The 24651-nt window shown below is 62.2% G+C and overlaps 1 protein-coding gene across 3 annotated transcripts in view; it reads left to right on the forward strand.

The window, feature by feature from the left end:
- Nucleotides 1-22658, forward strand: part of LMF1 (lipase maturation factor 1) — a 92671-nt gene extending 70013 nt beyond the window's left edge. For all 3 annotated transcript variants that reach the window (XM_023616679.2, XM_070231201.1, XM_023616680.2), the window contains 6 exons: nucleotides 11402-11569; nucleotides 20056-20239; nucleotides 20744-20897; nucleotides 21160-21343; nucleotides 21941-22053; nucleotides 22444-22658. In XM_023616679.2, coding sequence (XP_023472447.1) covers nucleotides 11402-11569; nucleotides 20056-20239; nucleotides 20744-20897; nucleotides 21160-21343; nucleotides 21941-22053; nucleotides 22444-22618 — 978 coding nt within the window. In that variant the 3' untranslated portion in view covers nucleotides 22619-22658. The remainder of the gene's footprint in view (nucleotides 1-11401; nucleotides 11570-20055; nucleotides 20240-20743; nucleotides 20898-21159; nucleotides 21344-21940; nucleotides 22054-22443) is intronic.
- Nucleotides 22659-24651: the final 1993 nt, after the last annotated feature.

Consider the following 24651-nt stretch of genomic DNA (forward strand, 5'->3'; position numbering starts at 1 on the left):
GGGAGTGGGGGGCCGGGAGCAGGCGCCGCGGGCCACTGCGTGCACGTGCCCTCGCCACCATGCGTGCCTCCTGCCTCTCAGGTCGCAGGGGCACGCAAGGTGGTCCCCATACAGCGCTCACCCCGGGGGTCAGGGAGCAGCACAGTCCTCGTCGCTCTTCTCCTCTGACCGGGCCGCAGCCTGACTATGAGGGCAGCTTCCGCCGGCGTCTCCTGGAGAAGGTCCTTCCTCGTGCTCTGGGGTCCAGAGGCCTCTCACCTCCCGTCCAGGACGCATCTTCAGATGCATCAGGGTGGGAGACGGTCCCTGGCTGCAGCCATCCTGCTCAGCTCACGGCGGGTGCTGTGTGCCCCTCGGCAGGCAGTCTGTGCTGCCCGTCCCTGGACACTGCTCGTCCTTCCACGAGCCAGGCAGACAGCCTGAGAGGGGCCGCCTTCACGAGCCCCTCAGCCTGGGGCCTGCGGGAGGGGACGCAGTCAGCTCAGTGCTCCGATCTCAGAGCCAGTCAGCGGGAGGAGGGGCGGGGCGCAGCGGCCTCCCTTCAGCGCTCTCTGCCGTCCTCACTGGCTGTGCCGCAGACCTCGTGTCACCCGTGGAATTTGCTGACGGGTGCCCCCACGCAGATGTGACCACGAGGTCTTCTGTCCAGGCACGGTGTCCCTGCTCCCACCCTCCGGGGACTGCTGGCTACGGTGGAAGTGCTGTGCCCTGCGCATCTGGATGCCCAGTGCTGTCGGGGGGAGGCCAGATTCCAGTCACCTGGCCTGCGAGGTGCCTCCCTACGAGGAGGCTGGGAGAGGTCACATGTCACCCCTCAAATTGGACCCATTTCCCTTTAGTCCAGAGCAATGGTTCGAGGGCGCACGCATGCGCAGAGCCTCTGCAGCACTCGCAGCTCAGCTCCCCGTGGTGGCGATGGCCGCGGTCTGCCCACTTGTCTGTGTTTCCATGGACGACCGGTGCTCGGGGAAACTCCAGGCAAGTGGATTGCAAGTCGGAGATTGCACAGATCTGGAGCCGGCAGGTTTGGGCAGACATCTTCAGGGATCCAGCAGATCACAGATGCGGGGAATCAACGAACCCCGAGGCCCCCCCATTCACCCCCTCCAGCCAACTGCCCTTCTGAGAGTTCGGCAGGCAGCGTTGTGCACCGCTGGCAGGACATGGACCCCTGAGGGCCACCACGCAACAGTGCACGCAGAGGGCTCTCCCAGGACGCCTGCAGACCTCGTGCTGCTGCAGCTCGTCAAAGGGGCACCTGTGACAGCGGGAGGACATTCACGGCAGGAGACCTGGCTTCCAGGGCAGGTTCCCCAGCCCCCGTTCAACGGACAAACCTGGGCAAATCGTTTCTTGTTTTGAGCTTCCTCATCGGCAAAGCACTAAGCTTGCCCTTTGAACCAGAGTGTGAACCGATTGTTGACAAAAAGCCAGAATGAGGAGCCGCGGGACACGCGATTGCCATTCGTTCCAGCTTTTCCTCCGTGGATTCTCTTCCCTAAAAGTTAGCGGCCATGGTCAGAGAGGTCCCAGAGTCCGCGCCCTTCACAGCCTAGGGCCGCCCAATCGTCGCGCGTCTTCCGCTGAGTGGTGACACCTGGACAAGGCGGTGTGAACACGTCGCCAGTGGGTTGGTGCACCGGGGCCTGCTCCTCCGGGCTGTCCCTGGTCAGCTGTTTTCTCACAGCTGCCCTGAGAGCACAACGTCTAGACGTGCTCTTCTGCCACTGTGGGAAGTGCAGGAGGCTGGTGAACGGGTGGCACCTCCGCCCCTCCCAGCTCGCACACCCATTCCCACCCACACACGTGCCCTTTACTGCTTGTGGGTGTGCGTCCCAGCACCAGGGGACAGTGGGCTCTTGCAGAGCCACAAGGCACAGGACGCATGGAGACCCCGAGCCTGAGGGGCATGTCATGTGCTGGGCTGTCCTGGTGGCCTTGTCCAGCCCTGCTTGGGCTCAGCGTCCGGCCCTGCTCAGGCACAGTGTCCGGCCCTGCTCAGGCACAGTGTCCAGCCCTGCTCAGGCACAGTGTCCAGCCCTGCTCAGGCTCAGGGCACAGTGCTTTGCAGGCAGGAATGAGCTGTAGCCCAAGATTTGACTGCATGTTTCTGCTGAAACCTGGTTTCCTGCTGTTGCAATTTTATTTCTCACTGTGGAAAATTCCAGAGTAGACAGATATGTAACAAACCTGCAGCCACACCCCAGGTCATCCCGCACAGACCTGGGGTCACGGCAAGGACATGTGCATCCTGTGTGCCCTCCAGGCAGCTCTTGCTCAGCCTTTCTGACCTCATGTCACAGGTGCAAGCCGGGCTGGCCTGGGAGAGATGGGACGAAGCCAGCAACACGTCCTCAGCCACATCCACAGGAGTGCGCCTGGCGCCCGCACAGGACAGCACATGGTGACTGGGGGTGACCAGAGCGACGACAAGCTCACACCCCCAGTTTCCACGTCTGCCCCGTCTGTCATCCCTACGTGTCGGGGCGATACTGCCTCGTTCTTCCTAACATGTGAGTTGCATATATGAAATTGCTGGTTTCAGAATGCCTTCCTTTAGCAGCAGGGATGTCAGCACTAGCTGGTGAGCCGCTTTGCCTTGGAATGTTCCGGGCTTGTCATCTGTCTCCACTTTGAGGTTTCTTTTTCTTTCTCTTTTTTCTTTTTTTGCTGAGGAAGATTTGCCCTGAGCTAACATATGTGCCAATATTCCTCTATTTTGTACGTGGGACGCCACCACAGCATGGCCACTGACAAGCACTGTAGGTCCGTACCTGGCATCTGAACCTTGGCCACCGAAGTGGAGTATGCCAAACTTAACCACCAGGCCACATGGCCAGCCCCTCCACTTCGGTTTTAAGAAGCCAGTTGTCACCAGGAGGGACCCCCCTAGGTGGTTTTGGTCCAAAAGGAAACACCCTCAGCTGGATCCCAAGTGAATCAACCACAAATATTGCATTTATATACCTGCTTTTTAGGGGTTGAATTTAATTGTTGCTGGAGATTTGGGGAAATTTAACACTGCCTTCCGGTTCCACGGTATGAAACGGCCCCTCTTTCCCCAGCCTTCTGAGGCCTGGCGGGGCCCGGGGCTGGCGGGTGGGCAGGTCCCCTGCTCCGTGTGCAGCCAGCAGGAGCCCCACCGGGAGCCACAGGGGAGGCTCCTGGAGGCCTGGCCCAGCTTGGGTTTGTCTGTAGGGACATGCTTACACGGCGGAGAAGCAGAGCTGTCCCCGCAGGAGACACGGCTCCTGTCCTGACTTCCAGAACCCCATCCCGCCTGCCGGTCAGGACCAGGGGCCGTCCCTGCTGGGAGCAGCCAAGCGGCAGGGCTGAGGTGGAGAGCTGCTCAGGCCACCCCAGTTACTTGAGACAGACGCACAGGGGCTGTCCTGGGGCAGGCGGTGTGCCCTGGGGTTTGACTGACCCCCGAACCAGGAGTGCCCAAGTCTGCGAGGTTGGTAGGCTCCATGGCGCCCCACAGGCAGAGGCAGTTTTAGGCACGTGGCTCAAGGCCACCTCCGCAGGTTCTGGAAGCATCCACCTCATGCACCAAGCACTGCAGGTCGTCGCTCCCCAGCTGCAGCTGGCCCCGCCTGCCAGTGGGCATTCTCAGACGCTAACCCCAGGGCTCTGGCCAGGTGCTCCTTCCCAGGTGCCAGTGACCTCAGCAGCCATGCCACGGTGCTTGTGGGGGTGACCAAGGTGGGTGGAGGCCCAGGGACAGGCCCTGCTGCCCAGGATGGCAGAGCCAATGGGGCCTCCAGCCCCTCCCGGCCAACCCCCGACTCCCAGGCTCCCCCCGGGACTGGGCGTTGTGTCCTGACCCTCTGGGCGAGCTGCAGCAGTCCGCATGTGAACGCCAGCTGGCCCGGCCCACCTGCCTGCGACCACGTGTTTCACGGCCCTGCGCTGTGGGCACAGCTAGTGCCCCGCTGACCCACGCACAGGCACGGCCTAACCTTCTTCTTCTCAAGTTCCAGGCCGGCCCCTGCACGGGAGGCTTCTGCTGTGTCTCGGGCCAGTGGGTCCCACTGTTAATTGCAACCTGGGGACATGGGCTACCAGCTGTTCTGCACTGTAATTGGATGGGGGTCAGTGAATGCCCTCAGAGACGGGGCCCACTAATCTGGAAGCAATTTGAGTCAAGGTTGGTGCGACAGAAGCTGTGACGGCTGCCTCCAGGAGGCTGCAGCCGTGGCTCATCTGCTTGCTCCATGGGCAGTTTTATTGATTTGTAAAGGAAATGTTTCGTGTGCGCTGTGACTGGAGGGCAGGTCCATGCTGGGCCTGGGGAATGTCAGGGCCCGCAGGGGACACGGCCTGGCTGGGTGACCAACCGCAGGGTGATTTTGGTGGGGCACGCGCCCTGGGATCAGCCAGATGGGGAGCCCCACCAAACCAAAGCCAGGCCCCTGGAGGGTGGGGGTGCGGCCTGAGGGTCCGCGATGGTCAGTGCTGTCTGGCACAGAGCTCCAGATGGTAGCCCCTGAACTTGACCCTGGGTCCGTGTGACTCCCTGCTCTTTACACAGACCTGCGCTGCTGCTCTCAGGCACCCGTTCCTGGCTTGTGTGACCCTGAGCCAGTTACCTGACTGTTCACGGTCTGTTTTCCCAACTTTAAATGGATAACAACCCAGGGTTGTCGTGAGAACTAGTGACATAACATACACTGGAAGGTAAACTCCATGAAAGCTAGTTAGAGCGTGCGACTGACTTCCCAAACGTATGGGAATTTTCCAGCTATCTTTCTGTTACTGATTTCTAATTTAATTCCTTTACTGTCAGAGAATAGACTTTATGTGGCTTGAATTTTTTAAAATTTATTCAAACTTGTTTTGTGGCCCAGAATATGGTGTATCTTCATGAATGTTCTGTTTAAGCCTAAAAAGGAATGTGTGTTCTGTGTCCCACAAATGTTCGTTGTCAAGTTGGTCGATGGTGTTTTCACGTCTTCTGCGTCCTTACTTATTTTCTGTCTGTTTGTCCTATCAGGCATTGAGGGGGGTGGAAATCTCTGACTAGAATTGTGGATTTGTCTATATCTACTTGCGTATCCATTTTTGCTTTGGGTATTTTGAAGCTCTGTTATTAGGTGTGTAAGTGTTTGAGTGTGATGACCTCCTGAGGAACGGACCCCGTTGGCATTGCCAAGTGTCCTTTTCTTCCTGATGAGGCTGTTTGCTCCACGTCTGCTCTGTCTGGTGTTAATGTGGTCACTCCAGCACTCTTTCGACTAGCGTTTGCAGAGCATGTGTTTCTCCCCGCATTCACTCTCCCCTACGTGTGTCTTCACATTTGAAGTGTCTCTTACAGGCAGCGTGCAGCCGGGTCTTGATTTTTATCCAACCCGACAGATCCTACTGTTAATTGTGTATTTGGGTCATTTGCATTGGATGTGACTTGGAGGTGGTTGTAGTCCGTCATCTTGCCATTTGTCTTCATTCCTCCCATCTGCTCTTTGTTCCTTTTTTCATCTTTTTCTGCTGCTTTTGGGTTAGTTGAATATTTTTATGACTCTTTTAGTTTCCTGTCTTGGCTTGTTAGCTGCAACTCTGTGGTTTTATTTTTGAGGTTGTTTGGGGTCTGCAGGGTAGGTCTCTGTCCATCGAGCTCACTCTTAAGGGATCATTGTAGGTTTTGTAGCAGGTGGCAGGACTGGACCGCCCCGGCCCTTGCTGGCGTGTCACCGCCCGCTTACATCAGCCTCACGCCACATCATTGTTACTGTGTTTACACACCATTGACCTCCACAGGCATCTCACTGGATTGGAAAGGGCCCGTGTGTCTATCCCGCCGCGTGCCTCTCCCGCCTCTCCCCTGCCTGCAGCCCTGATCCCCCGTGACCACGTTTCTTACCATTTTTCACATGCCAGTTTTCTGGGGATGAATCCTGTCAGCTTTTCTGGAGGCGTCTCCATTTCCCCATCGTTTTAGAGAGATTTTCGGCAGGTTCTAGGTTGACGGCTTGTTCCGTCCTTTGGGGCTGCTGCTTTGCTGTCACCTCACTGGACCCCCTCCCCTCCCCTCTGGTCAGGTGGGTGTGTGCCCTGCTGGGTGGCGGTGCATGGTGGCTCTGGGAGCCACACCACAGAGGACCTGATGGCACACTGTCCGCCCTCCTGCACACGGCGCATCAGTGGCCCCGGCCATGTGGGCATCGGCACCGTTCCGGCTCATTTTCCTGTTCTCTCTGTCCCCACTTGCCCTGGAGGGAAATGAGCAGCCTTAGGGTAGGTCGTGCTCAGGAGAGGAGCGCCACGAGGTGACCCCACAGTGTGTCCCCTTGGCATTGTGGGGGAGGAGCCTTTGGCCCCTGACACCGAGGGCCCTGCCGTCCCAGTGTGCATGGGGGCCACTGCCAGCTGTACCTGAGAACACATAGTAGGTCTCACCTTTTTATCCAGAGCCCTCGCTTGAGAGGCATAACCCTCCTGTCAAGGAGCTGCCAGTGCAGACACCCCACATCCCCAGGACGCTCATCACACACCCTGAAAACCCCGAAAACCAGAGCGAGAACTCGGACTTCGGGGTGCGTGCCAGGCGCCCAGCACTGCCGCCTCCCCGTGACACCTCGCCTCCTGGCTCCACGGGCCGAGGCCCCGGTTGGCAGGGAACGGGTACGACCCACAGTTTTCTGTTAAAACAGAATACGTGGAGCTTGAGAGTTTTAAGAGACTTGTTCTTGAGACAAGAATGTGTGCTCCCTTTCTCATTAGAACCCCAAACACGGAATTCACAGTCCCTAAAGTGGGAAACTGGCTGAAAAACTGTTCCTGTTCTGGGACCTCTCACGGGGGAACATGGGGACAGGTGTTGAAGGCGGGGCTGGTTCCAGACAGGAAGTCACGTCGCTCCCCAGAGCTCTTTACCTGCCAAGTCCCTGGACCGCCATCATCACGCTTCACGCTCTTCTTATTTCGAATTGTCTGTGTTTAGGGGGACCAGCTGTAGAGGCCATGGGGCCAGGTTGGCCGGCCTTGGCGCCCAGGCTGGGCTGTGCTCTGGACGCTCGCCTTGCGGCCATGCTGGACACCCACACCCCGAGCTCCACAGGTGCATGCTCCAGGTGCCACTCCCACAGTTTTCAGCCAGACTTTACAACCCGGTGTCTTCCTCCAGCTTCAGCGCAAACAAAAATAAAACTCTGTCCTGGGCTTGCACGAGAAGTGAGGCCTCACGACCCTGGCCAGCAGCGTGGCCCACACCTCGGTGCCTTTGAGGGTCAGCGCACAGAGCAGGCCCCGCCCAGACACACCGAACCCTGCAGGTCGTAAATCCCAGAAGCCTGACCGTGGTGTCCCTTGGGGGCCGGAGCCCCTCAGCGGCGGTGCAGGCCCTCAGAAAACAGCCCTCCTTCCAAGGAACTCCGCCATCGTAGGGGACCGCCAGCGTCGCAGTCACCGTATTCGTTCTGTGAGCCCCAGTGAAGCCCACATGGGCCGAGGGCATGGCCCACTCGGGGCTCACGCCGCAGACTCAGGAGCCGCTGTGCCCGGTCTTCCAGCTCCTTGCTGACCGCACCACGTGGTCCCCTCCATGCCAGGGTCCGATGCCTCCGTCGTGCACGTCCCTCCTCTTCACCACACCCCACCCGCGTGAGCTGAAGAGCCCCGGAATGTGAAGTCCCGCAATGGCAGGAGCCGCCCCGGCTTACGTTCTTCCCGTTTAAGAACCCGATATCCCCCACGTAGCCAGTGCCCAGGTCCCCACAGAGTGGCTGCTGCCACTGCTCCACCCAGGCTCCCACTGCCAAAGGTGTCGGTGCCGGCCAGGGAGCCACCTGCAGGTCTGCCGTCCCCGGGGCCAGGTCCTCCTGAGAAGAGGCGTCTGGCTCAGTCAACACTGCAGGACACAACATTACCCACAAAACTGGGGAAACACTCCCTTGTCCCAGGATGCGGTTTGTAAAGGTCTGCTCCAACCACAGAAACACGCGTTTAATCAAGAAACAGACCCTGCGAGCCCCGCTGGGCACGCGGGTGGAGAGCGAGGAGTGCCGCCACCACCCCACCTCTTGCAGGGCCTGCCCGGCTGTGGGGAGCCTGGCCTGCTGTGCTCGGACCCACACTCTGCCCTGAGGAGAACGTCGCATACGGCGCTCGGCCTGCCCGCTGCCGCCCTGACCCGGCCACGCTCCCCTCTGCACACGGCCGGCGGTTCCAGTGTCTCTCCCTCAAGAAAGAGCAGACGGGTGGGCAGGTGCACCAGCCAGCTGTCGTCTTTCATGCTTTACACGCATCGTACAAGCAGCAGGGGCTGCCGTCGGGGTGGCACATGCGGGAGCTTCTGCTCAGGCTCCTGGAGAAGGCCCCGGGGACGCAGGGGCCCACGCCTCCTGGAGAGGGGATGGCACCCGGGACGACCAGCCGTGATCCATCGATGCAGGGACCCTGAGGAAGTGGCCCTTCCTGAGGATCGAGTAGAGCCCGTTCTCTCCCGTGCCGTGGCTCCTTCCCTCCCCGGTGATTCTCGCGTCGGCATCCTGTCACCGCTGGGAGCCGGAGCCAGGAGGTCCCAGCACACACCCACACGCCACGTGGCTTTTCGGGAAGGGCCCAGCCGAAAAGGCTTGTCTGCACAGCTGGTGCCAGGTCCTCTGCGCTCGTCGGTCAGCCTTGGACAGCCCACTCCGAAGGGGCTGGGGCGGGGGCCATTCTGTCTGGAGGACCCTGCGGGCAGTCAGCACCACGTGACAGTGTGCGGGGAGGCCACGTCCAGGGGGCATGTGCTGTGCTCACTCACCCGTGAGCAGGTGCCCAGGACACCCCGCCTGCGTGCCTGCCATCTCGGGGCGAGGGCCTCCACCGTCCAGCTCACCCAAGTGTCAGCCAAACCTTGGTGCTGGGGATGAGGATCTGAGGGGCTCAGCATAGCAGAAACCTCAGGAGAGACCAAATAAGGCCCAGAGGCGGTGGGAGCAGCTGCGCCCCATGCACGGCCGGCTGGCAACCTCGGCCCAGAACCGAGCTGGATGACGCCCTGCCTCAGGGGAGCTCACGTGGCTGCCCAGTGCAGGCCTTGCCTACTGCGCCCCAGGTTCTCGCCGGGTCCCCAGCAGGGGGGCCAGGTGCCATGATGACACTGCCGCTCACCCACAGGAGCAGGGAGGGGCACAGCTGACCCTGGGGTACTGTTAGTGCCAGAAAGCAGGGAAACGCTCAGAGTGTACAGGCAAGTCAAAGTAAGTGACAGTGGAGCATCATCTCCCCTGAATAAGATAACCCCGCGTCCGCACTGCACGGGCAGGGGCGCGGGGCACAGGGCAGCTCTTCCTCACAGCAGACCCACATCTCCGTGTGCATGCCACGGAACCGTCGGCTGGCAGGAACCGTCCGAGGACCCTGAAGCCGCCACGTTGGGTGTGGTGGGTCACCTCCCAGCCTGGACCTGCGCGGAGGAGACGCAGCTCTGTGGGGAGGACCTGCTGACACCCGCACCCGGAGATCCGGGCAGGCCCACCCTGGGCCCAGAAAGGATACACGTTCCCTCTGGGGTCTTCCTGCCAGACATGCCCCCAGGTCTGCCTCGAGGAGAGGGCTGCGGTGAGCTGTGCTCTGGAGCATTGGCATCCGAAACAGCCTGGGGCTGGACGCGCGAGCAAAGGCGGGAGCCGAGTCAGACCCCACGGGCAGGCCAGTGTCACAGCTCTGAGTCCCCGGTCACGACTGCCGTGCTGTGAGACGCCCTCCCAGTTGGGAGACTCAGAGTGGATCCGGGGCACAGGGCTGCTCTCCAAGGGCCAGAAAGCACACCATTGGGGCTGGGGGGTGGGGGGAGCACGGGGAGTCAGGCGCCCGGCTTTTCTGTATGTGCTCCTAACTTTTCTCTACCTCAGAAGTCAGGTCCAAACAAGTGAGCAGGAGAGCACTTTCCGGGGGGCAGTGCCCTTCCCCGCGGCCGTCCTCCCTGGAGCCACCTCCACCCCTGAGCTGGGGCGGGAGCCACCGTTGTCATCATGTCCTCTTGCTGCCCTGAGTTTCAGGCGGGGGCTGTGCATTCTTCAGGACACCCAGGCCAGCGCGCTGTCACCAGTGCCCCTGTGAGTTCGGCGGTCACTCCCCATGCCCACCACACGACAGGCCGCCAGCAGGACAGGCTCCTCCTTGTGTCCACAGCAAATCCAGGGTCAGGCTGCAGCCGCGCCCGTGCCGGGAGGGTAGGGACAGCTGGGGACCCGCGTGGCCGGGGGCACCGTGATCCAGCAGCAGCTGCAGGAGGCCCTTCCTTCTGTGGGGTCTAAACTGTCTGTGACAGTAAAGCCCATTTATTGTCATCAGGAACATCGTTAAGTCTCAGAATTGGACCCTCGCTGGCACTGCCACTGTCAGCCATCTGTCTGTCTCTGACGGTGGACGTCACCGCCCCACATGGCAGCCTTTCTGTCTGCCCGGTGTGCATGTGCGTGTGCCTGCGTGTGTGAGTGCCTGCGCGGAGAACATGAGTCCCCAGGAGGGAGAAGGGCTGCTCTCAGGAGCCCTGTGTTCAGACTGCTCGGCAGTGTGAAGAGGCGCGAGGCCCAGGCCCGGCTCCCCTGCGTCTGCTTTCGGACCCCAGGCTCCCAGGCCTGGGGTGGGGGGACACAGTGGCCGCACTCCCTTCGTGGAACCGCAGCTCCCTCCAAAGGCGGGAAGGCGGGTCTGTGCAGGGCGACCCGTGCTGCTCGCCCACGCCTGGCTGTCGGCACCGGGTAACCTGCCCCAGCCCACACAGTGGGCCCCTGTGAGCGTGGTCGGCCGCGTGGCCTTCTGCGTGGTCTGCTCCTGGCCTCGGCTGCGGCTGCTGGGGGAGGACAGGGCCCTGTTGTCAGAGGTGCAGCCTGTCAGTTGGGCCCTAGGGCAGCCAGCATCACGGCTGAGTCAACACATGGGTCTCCCAGGGCATGCCGCACCCACCCACCCCGCACACGTGAGCCGGCCGTTCCCAGGATCACACACATGGGGCCGGGACCCCACCTCCCCCCCGCCTCCTAGCAGAAGTCCACCGCGTGGAGCCTTGGCCGGGACATGGGCTCCCTCAGTCCACTGCCATCCACATGCCCTGTCCCTTCACCCAGGCTCTGCGGGCACTGACGCAGCATCTGAGCTCCCATGTCACCAGGGCCACTGGGGGCTCCTAAAGGGGTCAGTATTGGAAGTGCAGTGCAGCAGGCAAGGGGAGAGGGCCGAGACATCATCGTCCCCTCTCCTGGGGACTCATGTCCTGGCAGCAGGTGAGCTGCTGGAGGAAGGGCTGTGGTGCCAGTCTCCCCATGCCTCCCTGGCCAGGGCAGTCCAGACGCCAGAGCCCCCTCCCCTCCTGGGCCGGCCAATGGGCACCGAGTGGGCGGGGCTGGGGCAGCGGGGTCCCCGGTGGGGCAGGTTCCCGGGCTCGCCTCATGGGCCTTCTTCTGTCCCACAGACGCAGCCAGTGCCCAACCCTGTGGCCTACTTCCTGCACCGCTCCCCGTGGTGGGTCCACCGCATCGAGACGCTGGGCAACCACTTCCTGGAGCTCGTGGTGCCCTTCTTCGTCTTCCTGGGGCGGCGGATGTGCGTCCTCCACGGGGTCTTACAGATCCTGTTCCAGGTGAGCCTGAGCCCACTCTAAACATGAGCATCCACTTGTCGGTTCCCAGGAAAAACGTTGGGACTTTCAATCCGTGTTGTGTTCCTTGTTTCTATTGAGTTGTAACGTGCACCCTGTGAAACGCACAGACCCTGAGTGATCTGACGAACGTGCGCCCCGCACATCCCGCCCCCCTGCAGATGAGAGGCGCCATGCCCCGCGCTCGGTGCCCTGCACGCTGGCTCGTCCTGCCTGCTCCGGACCCTCATGTCCGTGGGCACAGAGCGTGCCCATGCACGGAGCTGCCTCGCCGGCATCTTGGCGTGGGATCCACGGGTGGTGGCGGCATGTGTGCTGGCCGCGCCTTTGTTTACTGAGCATGTTCCACGGCATGAACATGCTGCCGGTGGCGTCTCTGCTCCTCTCGCTGGACGTTTGGGGTTTCCAGGTTTTCACTGTTACGAGTAAACCTGCCGTCCTCCACGGCCATCTTCTGCAGGGATGTCTGTCACAGGGCAGGTGTGTGTGGCTTTCCAGGCACCCCATTGTCCTTTCACCCCCTCCAGGGTGCGGGGAGCCCCACGTGCCCACGTCCTCACGAGCATTGTGCGGCTGGTCTTCCTCGTTGCTGTGCTGGTGGTGAAGAGTGGTGTCTGCTTGTGGCTTGCTGGTATCTCTGATGGGGACAGTGTCGCGTTGAGTCTGACAGGAGGAGCTGTCATCTCTGCAGGATTGTGTCTTGTCCAGGACCGCGGAGCTGCTGCTGCAGCCACTTGAGACCCTCTGATCCCTCGGGAGACACGTGACGTCCACGTAATCACGTTTCCATGCGCACTTGGGCACATTCGTTCCTAGGAACCTCATTTTTGTTGCTGATTTTGTAAATGGAACTTTTTTCACTGAAACGTCTCCCTGTCTGTCACCTGAGTGTGGAAATGCTGCTGGCTGCTTGTTGTCATCGTTCTCTGATAACCTCTCTGTGTGTATCTGTCCTCACCGTTGTCTGCAAGCCCTGGGAGATGCCCCCGTGAGTGACGGCGGCATCCTCGTCATTTTGCCAGCTGTCTTTCCATCTTCCGTCCTTCCTTGTCTGGGGGTCTGATGGCAGGTGCAGCGGGAGTGGGGCCTCCCCCAGTTGCTAAGGGGGTGCTCGCAGCGCCCCCCGCCTGGTGGGAGCCTGCGTCGGTCGTGGTTGGGCTTTGTGGCTGCCAGGCTCAGGATCTATTTCTGGCTCACCAGGAAGTCTTGTGTCGTTTGTTTGGGGCACTTTCATTCATGGATGGCTGTTGGACTGGAGCGAATGGTTTCTCTCCACGAGTTGTGAGAAGATCACGGGTTTTCCCTTTATTTTGTTAACGTGGTGAGTTGCACTAACTCCTAAGGCTGACCCAGCTAACCTCCCTGGGTTACACTCCGCACGGCCACACTGTGTGTTTTCAGTCACTGGGAACCACTCGCTCCCTCTGGTTCTGTGGGTCGTCAGTGGACATGACCAGTCTGTCGTGTTCTGTCCACACGGCCGTGCTGGCTCGCTGTGTCAGGCTTTTACTGTCACTACACAGAGCTCCTCGAGGGCATCTCTGAAGGAGCGGGGACACTGCTTCTGCATGCGCCGCCGGGCCTCACGGGGCCTTTGTGACTCGTCAGCACCCTTCCCAGCTGTCAGACGTGGAGGCAGTTTTAATAGCAAACCTTTTCCTGGGAATTTGTCGGTTTTGTCCGTTTTCAAATTTACTGGCCAAACAGAAGGCGCAGTGTTCTTTTATTTGCAGAGTCTGGGTTTGTGTCCTGTCTCCGTGCGCCGCGGTCAGGGCACAGGGCAGGACCCGTCTTCCACCCACGTTCGCCTCCGTCTCTCCACCACTGCCGTTGGCTTTGCCTTCTCATCCCGGTGTTTTCTTCTTGTCCCATCCAGCTTTCTTTTGAGCTTTCTCTCTTTCTGTTATCTTCTTTCCCCAAATTAGCAAGTTACACCTCTATCTCTCTCAAGTGACTTCATGCCAGCTCAGACCCAAGAGTCTGGTTCACCCCCATCTGCGCGCCGTGCGAGCTCGAAGGCCCCGCCTGCTCTCCCTGCTTCAGGGTTTCAGCTCTAATTTGTTTGGTTTTCTACTTAGTGGCCTTCTTTTCAGAACCGGTTTAGGTTCACAGAAAAACTGAGCGGAGAGTACGGTCTTGTTGCGCCCGCGGTTTCCTGTCGTGACCGTCATGCTATTCATTGGTTCCAGCTAACAGCCAGCGCTGGTGCCGTCTCAGTAACAGAAGCCCGGCGTTCGTCGGGGCCCCTCCTGCTGTGACGTCGGGCATCCAGCCTGTGGTGTCACACACAGAAGTCACTGCCCGAAACCCCTGCGCGTGTCTGCCTCCCGCCTCCCGAGCCCCTGACAGCCACACCTGTTTACCGTCTCCACAGTCCTGCCTTTTCCAGAATGCTGCGCCGCAGGAATCATCCAGGATGGAGCCTCTCCAGACTGGCCTCTCTCGCCTCGTCGTATACCTGGAGGTTCCTCGTGTCTTCTCCTGGCTTGAGAGCTCATTTCTTTTCATTGCTGAGTGATATTACATTGTCTGGATGCATCACAGTTTATCCATAAATGGTCTGGGTTTGGCTGGGGGCCACAGCCCTGTCTGGCCAGTGACCCTTGCTCCCTTAGCCTCCAATGAGGGACACCCCCAGGAGGCCGGGGACGCCCTGCACCGTGCCTGCCCCTTGCACCCTTCGGCCCTGTGGCACCATGGTTCTGAGCTAGTGGGAGGAGGCTCCGGGCAGAGGCTTGAGCATCCTTGAGAGTGTCCAGCATGGGTGCCGCCTCACGCTGGGCCTCCCTTTATCACCCAAGGATGCCAAGCCCGTGACTCCTGCCTTCCCCTCCTGATGGAGAACATGGGTCCGGTTTCTGAGGCGGCTTGGAGGACCCAGCCTGGCACACAGCCTTGGCAGGAATGCAGGTCTGCTCAGACCTCATGGTCATCACAGTGACCGAGAACCACGTGAAGCTGTGGGGCATTAATTAGCCACTGCTGCAGCTACTTTTACAAGCCATGGACCAGCGGGACCCCCTTGGGGCCACAGAGTCAACTGGGCCGGCAGGGACCGCCCAGGCGTCCCATGGCTGCACTGGCCAGTTTCTGCCTACTTCTTTCTCTCAAATGATCCAAAGGCCGGCTTTGACAAGCTCCAGTGAAAAGCAACGGTCATACCACTTGAAAAGGTAATTGAAGGGAGATTGAGCTACTAATGTGGGTGGAAAGGGTTCAGCTACTTGGAAATAGGATTTGGGAAGATATTTGCATTGACCATTGAACCAGCAGCCTCGAAATACCCTTGTTTCTTCATATTGCACTTGGCACGAGTCTCGAGGCGCACCAGGACGAGGACCAGCTACCTGGACCTCACCTGGCAGCAGGTCAGAATCCTGGCCTGGGGCGCCGTGCATCCACTGCAGGGGACCACCCAGACATGAGGCTCAGGTCTCAGGCATGGACGGCTCCCAGCAAGGCTGGGTCTCAACCAGGTTCTGGGGTCTACTGACTTGATGGACAGTGGTAGATGGTGCTGGGCAGTGGTGGCACAGGAACACTGGGCACAGGAGGGCCAGAGCTGGACCTCGAAGGGCCTTGCCGCCAACCTGCGGCTCTGGACATTACTCCAGAAGGCCAGCCCACACGCTTGCCTTCTGTTTCCCAAAGGCCCTGGTTCAGGTGTGTCCCTGGCATTGTCCTCTCCAGCCCCACTCTGTGCCTAGGATGAGGCAGGAGAAGCCCAGGGCTGCAGCTCTTCTCTGAGGCCTGCTCTGGTGCCCTCTTAGGGGCCAGGCCTCAGCTGTCAGAGCGGAGAGGCCGGGGGATCAGCTGGCCCAGCTGGGATGTGTGGGGCCGCCGGGCGCCGTCTCATGGCAGGCATGCGCCTCTCTGTGGGTCTGCGGCACAGGCCAGGAGCATCCATCCCCAGGGAGTGGCACTGTGTTATGAGTGCCTGGGTCTGTGTGGGGCCCTGCAGGGCTGCGCTCCTGTCTCTGCGCCCATGACCCCGAGGGGCGGCTCTGGTTGTTTGCTTCCCTTCGTTCCTTCGGGAGAGGATGTGAGTGTGCTCATCTCCTCCCACACTCAGTTTACACAGCTGTTCTGGAAGGTTCTGCAAGGCCACGGGGTCCCTTGTCTCCTTGGAGAGGTGCGTGTGAGAAGTGAAGGAGAGCCGTACCACCGCAGTCTCAGACCCCACTCTCATTGCCAGGGAGAGACCCTGGCGGGGACGGTCATTGGCTCCCACTGTGGGGCCGGGCAAGACGTCCCGTCCTGGCGTGGGAGTGGGCGTTCGTCAGCCGTGGCTCCTGGTCAGCGCAGAGGCTCATCCTAGATGCCAGACCAGGTTCTCCTTCCTCACCTGCCACGTGTCCTGCTCTTTCTAATCTCTGTGACATTGGCCAGAGTCCTGGGGACAACTCACAGGGGGGCCAGCCCCTGAGTGGCCCACCCAGAGCTGGGATCACAGGGTAACTGCCCTGGGCTCCTGGCCCCAGAACAGCGCCCATGAGCACGTGTATATCCGCCGTGAGGCTTTTGAGCTGAGAGCCAGCAGGGGAGTTCCAGAAATCCATGCCCTTCCTTTGCGGGGTCGGGTCGCTGTTGGCTCATCCTGGAACATCTGCGCAGTGTCTCCTGGGCCCGAGATTCCTGCCTCATAGCTCATCTTCCTGCCTGGTCTCGGGGCCTCCCTCCACCTGGCCGGTGTAAACATGGATGGACGGGGTGATGGGTTCATTTCCCTCTGAGAAGACGCTGCAGCGATGCTGAAAAGGAACAAGGAAGATGAGACCTGTCGGCGCACGGGGGCCACGCACTTGACGCCACATGTCATTGTCCGGATTAAGAAACAGCCATCCAGATGGACAAGGGATGAGGGGTCGCCTGCGAGGGCTCTGAGCCCCGCCTCTGATGTCCCCAGGGCCGCGCTTCTGAGTCCTCAGAGCCCCTGTTGCATTAGCAGAACCGGTGTTTCGTCCCCATGCTGTGCTGTTGGGCTAGCTGTCTGGGTCACGCCCCCGGCGGGCTCACGTTGCAGTGACCTGGGGGTCTTTGGAAATGTGCGCATGCCAGGGCCCCACCTGAGCCCCCTGAGGCAGGACCCACATGAGGGCCAGGCGTTGCTCAGAAGTCCTAGAGGGCCACATGGGCAGTTGGTGGTCTTTTGACGCCTGTTCCCAAGTTCTCACCCAGATAAAACTAGCAGGCCTCCACAGTCCTGTCATGCTGGAACCTTCTGGATCATGGGTGTGTGGACCGGCTATCAGGGGCCTCGGCCCTCCCGCTCCACAGACCCTCCCCGCCATGTTACTTCAAAGCCACTCAGCGTCTTCCTGCCGTGTTGGGGGGTCAGGGCTGCCAGGTCACCTTGTCCAGGACGTTCCTTCATCTGCACGGTTTCTGGCCACCTGGCCCTGCAGGGCACAGGGCTCACAGCACCCCACCCTCGGCTCCAGGGGGTGGGGCCAAGCCAGTAGCCAGGGGGACGGCACCAAGTGCAGGTTGGCCTGACACGGACCCACATCAGAGGCAGCTCGGTGGGGGCTGGCGCTCTGGCGTCTGTCCAGAGAAATGACCCTCCCTGGGCCAGCCCCACGCAGCTCCTGCCCCTGAGTCTGCAGCCAGAGCTGAAGGTCCCCAGGCAGAGGGCTGAGTGCAGACCGACACAACCTCCTTGGGGAGCAGGACCGGGTCACCGGGCATGGGTTCAGTACCACCATCCACCAGGGTAACAGTACCAAATGGGCAGCAGTGCCGCCTGGAAGCTCGGGAAGAAGGCTCGAGTCCCAGGCCCCTCGGCCCCGGGCTGTGCTGTGCAGCCAAGATCCCAGAGAAGGGGACACAGAGAGGGGGCCGAGCGCCTTGGTGTCTCCCCTCGGTCACTTGCTGCTGCAGCTGAGGAAGCCTGAGGGGCAGGCAGAGCACCCGAGCTCTTGTTGGTCGAGGTCAGAGCCCACAGGAGGAGGGACAGTGACAGGGACCGCTCCAGCCCATCCTGGGCAAGCTTGGCCCAGGCCGACCACAGGGCAGTGTGAGGGAGGCTGGAGCTGGAGCCACCAGGTGCAGGACCCCAAAGGGCTCAGCTCCCAGCCCGACACCCTCCTCATGTGGAAGAGGGGGCTGCCAGGGCTCTGAGCCACCCCCCTGCTGGTGCCACAGTCCCAGCGGCAGCCAAGGCCCAGGCTCAGCGGCCTTCAGCGCAAGCCCAGCCTGCCTAGGGCAGCCCCGCCATCTCGGACCAGGGACCTGACTGACGGTGAGCAGAGCTGGCAGGAGAGGCTGCCTGCGGGGGTGGGCTGGGCCGTCTCTGGCACAGGTGTCTGTTAACATCATAGACAGTGAAGAGTAAGAAATAATTATTTTTGGGCTCAGAACCAGGAAAACTAGTTTTCCAAATTAACCTAGGGAGAGTCACGAATCCACGATGTCTCTTGTCATACATCCTAAAATTCCGTCGTGATCCACAGAACTGAGGCGCCGTCCACAGCCCAGCGTCTGTTCCTCATGTTCCTCCCCCACTGTGGGGACCAAGGCCCAGATTTAATTAAAATTCAGAAATGAAGGGCTGGGGTGTCATCTGTATTTTGCTGAGTGAGGTGGGTCTGCTCCCCAAGACCCGGGCTGGGCTGGCCGCACAGAGAGCCACGTCCCTGCCACCATCCGTGGGGATATGCCTGGGGGGGTGCCCCCATCCGTGCATCTGTCACCCCGACTCCGCATGCAGCTCTGGCCGTCTGACCACCTGGCTCTCGGGCTGTGAGGCTGCAGCGTCCCCTTCGTGGCCATCTGCACGACAGCGCCAGACCAGCATCGCCCTCGGGGCCGCGGGAGCCCTGCTGTCGGGTCCTGCGCGGGCAGCCAGCTCTGCCCATCCAGTGACAACTGCCCGCCAAGGCCTTGTTTCCAGAGATGTGGCCGTGTGGTGACGGGGCAGGTGCACTGACGCATTGAACTTAGTGAAGTTTTCTTTTCCCTCTTGTCTTCGTGGTGATTTTCCCATTTTCATGGTGACTTGGTCTCCGTGTCGCCTCCTCTCTCTCGAAGTCCCTCCCCAAGTGGCCCTCTGGCCGCTCTTCTCAGGCGACTGGTGCGGCTGGAGGCTGTCCCGTCCCCTTCGTTTCCTGTGGGCCCAGCCGCTGACCTGCAGCTCCCACTGTCGTTTCCTCTTTGCTGAGGCAGCCGGGTCCCTGTAGACACCTGAGCCGTGCCCGCGTGGCCCCGCATGCCCGCACCCCCCGTCAGCCTTGACACTGGACCCCCTGCCGCCCGCACTCTCCAGTCTTCCCCTCATCGTCTAGAAGGCGCAGCCGCTCTTCCCAGGACCCTGCTACTCAGCTGCTGGCCAGGAGGCCAAGTCCCTTGTAGGGTGACCCTCACGGGAAACACCCTGTGGATCACCAGTTAGCACCAAGTCCCGAGAGGTGAGCCCACTGGGTCCGGGGCACGGGGCAGGCCCCAGCCTCCCTGGTCCCCATTTTTGGAGGGATTTTTCCATCACACCAGTTTGTCAGCAGGCACGTTTGGTCTTCCTGGACCCTGTGTCGTCCAGGCTCACCCTGGATCCTGCGCCAGAACCAGCTGGGGCCATTCGAGGCCTCTGAGGAGGGGCAGTGCCCAGCCTTGCGGACAGCCGCCTGGCGAACAGCCCTGGGGTGGCCCCATCCTCGTGGCCTCTGTCAAAGTTCAGGCAGATGGGCTCCATCGACGCCACGCCCAAGGGAAGGCGGGCCTGCACACAACACAGGAACCATCACACCCGTCCCTGTGGGTGCCCAGGCCCAAGGGACGGCCTTGAGTGTGTGTGGTCACTCGGGTGTGGAGGACAGGGCAGCAGACAGACAGGCACAGGACACACGGCTTCCCCCAACCCTGATCCAGGAGAGCGCAGGAGCCCCATCCAGCCCCACGTGAGCCAGGCACAGTCCTCAACATCCAGGGCCTGTGGAGCTGGCGAGGGTGGTGCCAGCCAGGCCGCAGGTCCCCAGACGCCCTCACCTCTAGTGGCGGGGCCCTCCCCAGCACAGGCCCTCACCACAGGGTCCGTGGGGCTTGTCCATAAGGCTCGCTGCTGCCTCCAGGAGGGGACTGAGGCCGGAATCACGGTGTCAGCGGGCTGGGTCTTCACTCGAGGCTCCAGGAAGAACCCGCCTCCGAGATCATCTAGAGTGAGGACGTCCCTGGGGCTGGTCTGAGAGAGGCCAGGGTCTGTGGCCTGGGGAGGGGCGTGGGGCCTGGACCACGTGCATCTGCACAGGCATCCCACATGTGCCTCTGGGAAAGGACTGGAACACCTCTGGGCGTGGAACCCGGGCGTCACTGCCAAGTTGCTCGGTCCTGGCAGAGCAAGTGAGATATGGACGGCCGGAGCGGGTGGTCTGCTACCCACAGAGGACCCTGAGCCACGATGTCTGGGCAGGACCTGCCACAGACGGTGGTCCTTGGTCTTGGCTCAGCCCAGGCTGAGGTGCCGCCCATCCCTCCAGGTGGTCCTCATCATCAGCGGGAACCTGAGCTTCCTGAACTGGCTGACCATCGTGCCCAGCATCGCCTGCTTCGATGACGCCACCTTGGGCTTCCTGTTTCCCTCTGGGCCAGGTGGCCTCAAGGATCAAGTCCTGAAGATGCAGAAGAAGGAAGGTCAAGGGGTCCAGCCCATGCCAAGATACGGTGGGTAGACCCCCGAAGGTGGGATGTGGCCTCGGGTGGCCTGCCTGGTCTTCTTGTCCCGTCAACACTGGTGTTGACACACCCAGCCCTCCTGCTGGCCCTGTCAGCCATTGGAGACAGGATGGCATCTCGCATGCTCTGAGCGTGAGTCACTCCCGTCTGCTCCATGTGGACCTCGTGTCCTCGTCCTTGGGAATGGAGGCACAGTGACCTCAGGACACTGCTCTGTCCCCAGGACCCGAACTGCTGGCCCTGGGGGTGCTGCACATCCCTAGTGAGTGACGGCCCAGCCCACCTTACGAGGGCAGTTGTCATGCCTCGGTTTCCACAGCAGCCTTGGCGTGGGGAGAGGGGCTGTGGACAGGGTCCCTTCCCAGACTCCCGGACGGGGGTCCAGCGGCCTCTCCCTTGGCTTCCTTGAGTCTGGGGGGCCGGCCAAGGCTCCTCCCTGAGGTCGGATGCCGGGCCTGGGGGCTCACCCGCTGCCTTGCCCTCTCCGGCCAGGCTGCATGGTGCGGCAGGCGGTCAACCTTGCGATGGGCGTCCTGGTCGCCTGGCTCAGCATCCCTGTGGTCCTCAACCTGCTGAGTCCCAAGCAAGTCATGAACAGCTCCTTCAACCCCCTCAGAATCGTCAACACGTACGGGGCCTTTGGAAGGTACCACGCTGAGCTTCTCATCTCCTCACCCCATCCGCCGGGTGGCCATGCAGGTCCCAAGGCTGCTGAGGGAGAGCAGGCTGGACCAGCCACACGGGCAATCTCGGTCCAGGGCGCGGTCGCGAGGTCTGCTCTACGCCCTGTTGGGGAGGCGTGCACTGTGTGGGGCAGGCCGCTCCCACCTGCTCCTCCTCCCCCACAGTCTGCTTGGGAGGGGGCCCGGGGTGGAGGGTGCAGTGCCCTGACTCAGCCTCCCCAACAGCATCACCAAGGAGCGCACGGAGGTCATCCTGCAGGGCACGGCCAGCCCCAACGCCAGCGCGCCGGACGCCGTGTGGGAGGACTATGAATTCAAGTGCAAGCCGGGCAACCTGAGGAGGCGGCCGTGCCTCATCTCCCCCTACCACCACCGCCTCGACTGGCTCATGTGGTTCGCGGCCTTCCAGGTGGGCCCTCTCCTTCCCTCCCGCCGCGTCCTGGGTGTTCTTGGCGGGCAGTGGATGGCGGGCTTCGGGCACTCCAGTGTCCTTGAGGCTGCAGCGGCCCCGGAAACGCCCTCGAGTGGCTGGCGGGGAAGGCAGGCAGGGTTGAGATCAGACCCCGCAGAGATGACATCAAGCCCACATGGCACGCAGTCTGCTGGCGCCTGTGCAGCTGCCGCCCGCCTTACGGCCCACCCGGGCTCGCTGACGTGGAGCAGGCGAAGGACCAGCGTCCGGCGTCCACTGTGGAGCATTGTCTTGGGCTCCCGCACTGCCCCTCAGGGGAGCACACCCCACACGCCCTCTGAGCCCAGGGCCAGGACCCAAGGCCGGGCACAGCGTGTGACGACACATGACAACACTGTGCCCGGTTCCTCCCCGAGGCCGCCTCCCCTCCGATCTTTTCTTGTGCGCCCACCGCACACACAACAGGCGAGAAGGGGAAGCAGGCAGCCCCTCTGGAGGGACCTGAACCCAAGAAACGGGTGGGCACCAGGGCAGCCCACCCTGCGGGAGGCCAACCCCACACCATGGCCTGAGCACCCGTCCTTGTCATCCCAGACCTACGAGCACAACGAGTGGATCCTCCACCTAGCGGGCAAGCTCCTGGTCAACGACGCCCAGACCCTGTCGCTGCTGGCCTTCAACCCTTTTGCAGGCAGGGCCCCGCCCAGGTGAGACTCGCCACCTCGGCCCCAGCCACCTGTTAGGGCTTCTTCCCAAATGCAGGGGTCTGCTCTGGCCCCACACCATTGACCGGCTCCACTTGCCTGCCGAGGGGACACAGTGGGGGGAGGGAGGCATCCTGGAGGAGGGGTGGGTGTCCGAGGGGGCTCTGGAGCCTGCCGGTGAGCGCCCCACCCTTCCTCCGTCACCATGCAATCCCTGCAGTGTCTCCTCCAGAGCCCGCCTGCCGCGCCGTCACCTGGTCAGGGGCCTGGGTGTCAGGGTTCCACCTGGGCCCCTCAGGCTTCCCCAGGCGGCCTCTCCCTCTGGGGGCTCAGCCCAGCCCCTCGGAGACGCCGTGGCCACGGGCTGCAGGCTAACGCACCCTCCCGCCACAGGTGGGTCCGGGGTGAGCACTACCGCTACAAGTTCAGCCAGCCTGGGGGCGGGCACGCCGCCGATGGCAAGTGGTGGATCCGCAGGAGGCTCGGTGCCTACTTCCCCCCGCTCAGCCTCCAGGACCTGAAGGGCTACTTCAAGGCCCGGGAGTGGCCGTACACAGAACTGGAATAGAGTGGCCTGTGCCCGAGAAATAAAGCGGGAGGCCACGCCAGCTGCTCTGAGTGAGGTCTCGTTCCCAGCGCCGCTGCCTGCGCCTGCATGTCCAAGAAGGCAAACCGGTGAGAGGGGGGATCTCGGGAGCCCCTGGGTTTCCTAGTTGATTAGAGACCCCAGGGGGCGGGAGGGCCACCGGGGTCCAGGTGGAGATCATGCGCACAGCTCTTCAGGCTGGGCCCCGCTTTCCTCCCCAGGGACCAGCATCCCAAGCACGGACAGAAGCCCTTTGTCCCCCTGGGGCGGGCCGCCCCACCGGGCCTCCGCCCCTCCTTTGTGACCAGAGCCCCCAGTCTCGTGCTGTGGGGCCTCCTGCTCCCTGACCTGCAGAGGGGGTGGGTGGCCTGGTGCTGCAGCAGCAGGGATGCCCACAGCCGCGATTGGAGGCCCGGTCGTCACAAGCTAAGCAGGAGTGTTTTCTGCTTGGCGATCCTTCTGGGCCCCGCTGCCACAGCACTGGGTGCATCCCGAGTCTTTACTGCCCGGCGTCAGCTGTGAGCGAGCAGAACGCCCGCCCGTGGGGTGGGGGCCCCCTGGACTAACAGCCACGCAGCGGGCAGCACGGCCCCAGCCCTGGTCGCCAGACCTGGGGAGTCGGAGGGGCTCCCACCCAGGGGGCAGCAAGTGGGGGCACCAGGCGGCTCCCCCTTCCTCCCACCCCACCCCCACCCCTGACCGTCCAGGGCACAAGCCACACCACGGAGGGTCTCGGCTGGAACGAGGGGGTTCAGGCCAGGAGGCCGGCCGAGGTGGGCACAAGTGCGGGTCTGTGTGGAGCCCCCGCCCGCCTGGGGGGCCAGCCCAGGTGCCAACAGAGAGTCCGTGTTCCTGCTCACAGGGAAACAGGCTCCCTGTGTCTGTGTCGGGACAGACGGGGCCTCAGACGAGGAGCCTGGAGCCAGCAAGTCTGCCCGCGGCGGCCGCGTGGAGCTAACCGCCGGCTGCTGTGCCTGGGCAGCCCTTCCTGGGGGGCTCTGCCAGCGGGGGGGTGCACAGGGGGTGTCCTGTGAGGCCCAGTGTGGGCAGGGGGCCTGAGGAGACACTGCGCCTGGGCCCAGAAGGCGCTCCCCCACTGCGCCCAGAACCATGAGTGGCCTCCCTGCCAGGAGCCGTGGGGGGAGCGTGGGGGGGATCCCTGTGCCTGCCAGCCGGGCTCGTCGCCACCCAGGGCTTGGGCAGGGGAGCCCCAGGACTCAGATGCCCTAACTGTGGGCTTCTCTCTGGGCCTCGGTCCAGCCATGCCTCCAAGTCTCCCAGAACCCCCAAGACACACACAGGAGGTGACGCTTAGGCCTGGGGCTTGGGGGCAGGGCTGGAGCTAGAGGCAGAGGTGACACAGGGAGACCCCAGGCCCAGTCACAGGGACCCCTTGGCTCAGGGGCACCCCAGGAACTGGTGGCCCCACAGCCGTCCCAGGACAGGACAAATACACACTCACCCCAGGGACATCACAGGTGACCCCAGGTCTGGGTCTGGCTGAGGGCACTGTGGCTGGAGAGAGGCCACTCCTCTGACAAACTAAGGACCCCCCAGACCTGCTCCTCCTGCAGCCCCTCACCCTCCTGGGCTCGGGGCCCCCTGCCCCCACCCATCCAACAGCAGACGGCACCGGCTTCACCCTCAGAGTCTGTCCCGAGGCCCACACGTCCCTCCTTGCTGGCTGTGAATAGTCACTGCCACCCCAGCCCACCCAGGGCCTTTCTGCCCCACACTCGCCAGCGCCTCGGGCGCGGGGCCTCCGCACTGGCACCTCCTGGTGCCCATGCCCCCAGAGCCACCAAGCCCTGCCTTCACCTGCCACCAGGCTGCTCCTGGTCACACTCGCAGCTGGTGGGAGCCCAGCCTGGCCCCTCAGGCCAAGCGGCCCCTATCCAGGTCTGCCAGGTAAACTGTCGCCTGGTGGACACAAAGAGCGCAGACACCGCGGGCACCTGCTCCACCCAACACCTCCCATGAGACCTGTTGTTTCTTAGTCGACCCAAGAGAAACTT

Source organism: Equus caballus, chromosome 13 (genome assembly GCF_041296265.1).
Source record: "Equus caballus isolate H_3958 breed thoroughbred chromosome 13, TB-T2T, whole genome shotgun sequence".
Taxonomy (NCBI): domain Eukaryota; kingdom Metazoa; phylum Chordata; class Mammalia; order Perissodactyla; family Equidae; genus Equus; species Equus caballus.